At 27.7% G+C, this 3,615-nt stretch overlaps 1 protein-coding gene across 1 annotated transcript; it reads left to right on the forward strand.

Moving 5' to 3' along the window:
* The first annotated feature begins 125 nt into the window (after positions 1-125).
* LOC112688072 lies at positions 126-1,273 on the forward strand. The gene is made up of 2 exons (XM_025561086.1): positions 126-571; positions 1,039-1,273. Exons 1-2 carry the CDS (start codon positions 201-203, stop codon positions 1,100-1,102), a joined length of 435 nt encoding a protein of 144 aa, XP_025416871.1. The 5' UTR covers positions 126-200; the 3' UTR covers positions 1,103-1,273.
* The last annotated feature ends 2,342 nt before the right edge of the window (positions 1,274-3,615 follow it).

Genomic DNA, 3,615 nt, shown 5'->3' on the forward strand with positions numbered 1-3,615 from the left:
CTCAAAAATGACTAACAACTGATCATATGAATCTTCCCCACAGAAAATCTTACTATGGAATACAAATGGTCTTCTAAAACATAAAGACGAACTTCAAACCGTTTTAAATGATTAAAACTGGTGCAGACACATATCAAGTGTTACGAGAATTGTGTGACCTTGTTTTATCAAATACGTTGGATTACGAACAATTTTGCAATATGCTTAAAAAACAATTCTCACCCAAAATTGCAGTATATCGTGAACGCACAAAATTCTACGAGTTGAAACAAAGCAATAATCAGTCTATCAATGAATGGTACGTAAATATGAAGAAAGCGGCTATGAGTTGCGAATTCGGCAATCACCTAATAGAGAAACTTAAGAACAAATTTGTCACGGGGCTTATAAAAGGTCCAATATTAGATAGGCTATGCGAGGAAGAGCCAAAGAAAACTCTCATCGAACTGATAGAAATCGCACAAAAAAGAAAAGTATCAATCTTGAAATCAAACGAAATTTTCTTCCCTATAAACAAAGTACACCAACCAAAAGCTTATCAAAAACCAAAGGCAGTCAAGGAGCGAGGAGTGTAAATAATAATAAATATATTTTCTTGATGATTTAATGCTTGCTACTTCAATGTGAAGAAATCCATCCTAAAGGTCAATACTAGAAAAATATTTATTCCCCCTCAAATAATCATTGTGATCATCAATAACAGGAATTGGATATCTATCCTTATAAATGCGTTTATTTAATTCTCTATAGTCAATGTACAATCTCATTTCACCTGTCTTCTTTTTAACTAATACAATTGGACTACTATATTCATAGTTGATTAGTCTAATTACTTTTTTTTCAAACAATTGATCTATTATCTTTCACAATTAATTTTTTTCAAATTATGACAAACGCCTGGGTTGAAAATAAAAACATCATTATTTTTTAATTTAATTTCTAATGGATCACTAACTGTTGATTCAAGTTCTGATTTATATTCATTGTTCAAATAAAAATCATTACATATATCATACAATTCATTCTTAATATTTTCAGGTATAGACAAATCCAAATTAAGATCAATATCATTAGATTTCATGTCCAAGGCACTCAAATTTAATATATCAACAAATGGTATTATATCACTATGTTTTAATTCAATTTTAAATTGACCATTGTTATTCCCAAATATAACTCTAGGATGAGATAGAAGATTTCTGCCCAACATACAATTACACCTAATTGTGTAATTGGGTACAACATTTAATTTAATATTTATTAGATCACCAAATTGATCAACAGAGTTTAAAGGGCTTTAAAGAGAAAAAAAAATAATAATAAAAATAAAAAATACATGATAAGTATTGTAATTTTATACAACACAAACATCATAGTCGGTTATATAATTTATTGAAATCAATATAATTGATTATAGTTAAATATATATATATTAATTAAATGGTTATTGATACAGATTGTAGTTGAACACAGATGTCTTTATTATTTCATGCTTCGCTCGACAATTGTTTTTTTTTTCTCTCGATACGTTCGAAAAATGTAATTAATCCTTTGTAACTATATGTTTTTAACATCTATTAAAAATATAAAGTATAACAAAACACGATATACATTTACAGCGCGTTATAAATTGCATGATTCAGATTTAAGAACCATGAGCTGAATGTTCATACTCCATTATATTTTATTCAATGTTATTCACTACAGTAAACAAAATACATTAAACACGGCGTACACTGTAATCTTCATTAGCTAAATATTTTAAGCAATTTCATGGTTCATAACAATTTTTTCCAATGAACTATTAAATTATTATATTTTTTGTTTCCGAGTTATTTTAGAAGCGTATACCCGTGAAATAATATTTTACATTAGGTATACACCGACAATCAAAAATCTACTGATGTGAATACGCCGTATACCCGAGTATATGTACCAATACACCCCTGCCTTTAAAGATATTTTCTTTTTGTAATTCTCATAACTCATAACTTATAAATAAAGCAATCATAATTGTTGTATAATAACAATAAAATGCACTACCACGTAAAATATGTAATTATTGTGAATTTATAACCAGGGCTCATAACTTCTAGCATTTACATATTTTTTTTGAGAAGTCCTAGAGATACCTATAAGAGCTATAAATTTGTTTCAGATAACCAGGAAGCTACATAAGAAATTGTATGTTGCATGTTTTTGCATATTTCGTAGTATAAGTGCTATTTTGCTTTTTTTCGCTTTTTTTTGCTTATTTTTGGATTTTACCATGATCTTTATCATTGAATTTTTTAAAAAAATTTTTAGTAGCCTGAAACATTTTTTCTTAAAAATAACAAGTAATTATAATCATATTAGTAATCAATTCGTGTTAATTAATTTTTCTTCTTATATAACTTATATAATAATATCAGAAGAAACTATATATACCTATACGAGTTTAGGCGACGCCCGATGTAGCGAAAATTTAAGCCCGAAACTTCGTAATCCCATCGATAAGGAACCATTATAATTGTATATATTTGTAGCATGTACTGTAGTATTTTATTTTTATAGTTTCTAGATATTCGGGTATTCAGATATCATTATCTAGATTTTCCGATATCATCATTCTCAGATTATTTACAATTTATTTTTCATTCAAATTTTGCAGTCGTTTCCGATTTTTCGTACTGTATGCGTGCTAGTTCGTTTCGTGAATTCAGTAGGTATTTAATTTTTTTTTTTTTTTTTTTTTTTTTTAATAATAGGAGCTAAAATAATATCATATAATAAATAATAATAATAAAATAATAATTTTTGTAAAAAACGTTTTTTTTTTTTTCATATTTTAGTGCATATTAAGCGCTTATATGAATACTTTTTAGAGCATATTTAAACGCTTATAACAACCTTTTTTAGAGCTATAAGTTGTGAGCCCTGTTTATAACTTATGTATAGTATATTACTACTGATGTTTCATTGGTGTTCACCGAAATTATTTTTGATGAGGTAGGCCATACGGGTTCTACGCAAGGCCTGATTTAATAAAATTAGGACTAAGTGCACAATTTTTTTTTGGGGCCCCAAGTCAAAAAAAAAATTACATAGAGAGGGAGGGTGAACATGTTGATAATAAAAAAAAAAATGTATATGTTTAAAAGTTTTAAATACCTATCTCAAAACTTATAAATTCCAAAAGCGAATGAAATATAAGCCAAGTGTTCTAAAAGTTATAATTGTGTGAATGAAATACTCATAGCGTCAAAAAAGGACGGGTAAATCTGTAAATACTAGACTCAAATAAATAGTTATTAGGTATCAAATATTTCCGATGTTCAAACAATTTACTATTATTATTAATTTAAATATTTTGTGATGGTCACTGATTAGAACTGAAGTGTGGAATGACAAAAATAACCAAAATTCAACAAAAAATTTGATGATAAAAATATACTGAACTCTGAACATTGACAATTGGTATTATATTTTACAAAACAAATGTTTGTGGAATCAATTTAAAAGTACAATTTTCTACAAATTATGGAGACCCAGGAGGCCCATATATTGGTGATCAAGTGCAAGTGCTCCATTTGAACTTGCGCAAATCAAGGCCTGGTTCCGCGCCGAAAATAT

This window comes from Sipha flava, unplaced genomic scaffold (assembly GCF_003268045.1).
Source record: "Sipha flava isolate LNK unplaced genomic scaffold, YSA_version1 372_pilon_pilon, whole genome shotgun sequence".
Lineage (NCBI taxonomy): Eukaryota > Metazoa > Arthropoda > Insecta > Hemiptera > Aphididae > Sipha > Sipha flava.

Excerpts from the sequence above, each read along its gene's own strand:
- LOC112688072 (XM_025561086.1), top strand. The coding sequence starts at position 201 with ATGCTTAAAAAACAATTCTCACCCAAAATTGCAGTATATCGTGAACGC. Across the intron at positions 572-1,038 it reads GCAGTCAAGGAGCGAGGAGT|GTATAGACAAATCCAAATTA; the intron begins GTAAATAATAAT and ends TAATATTTTCAG.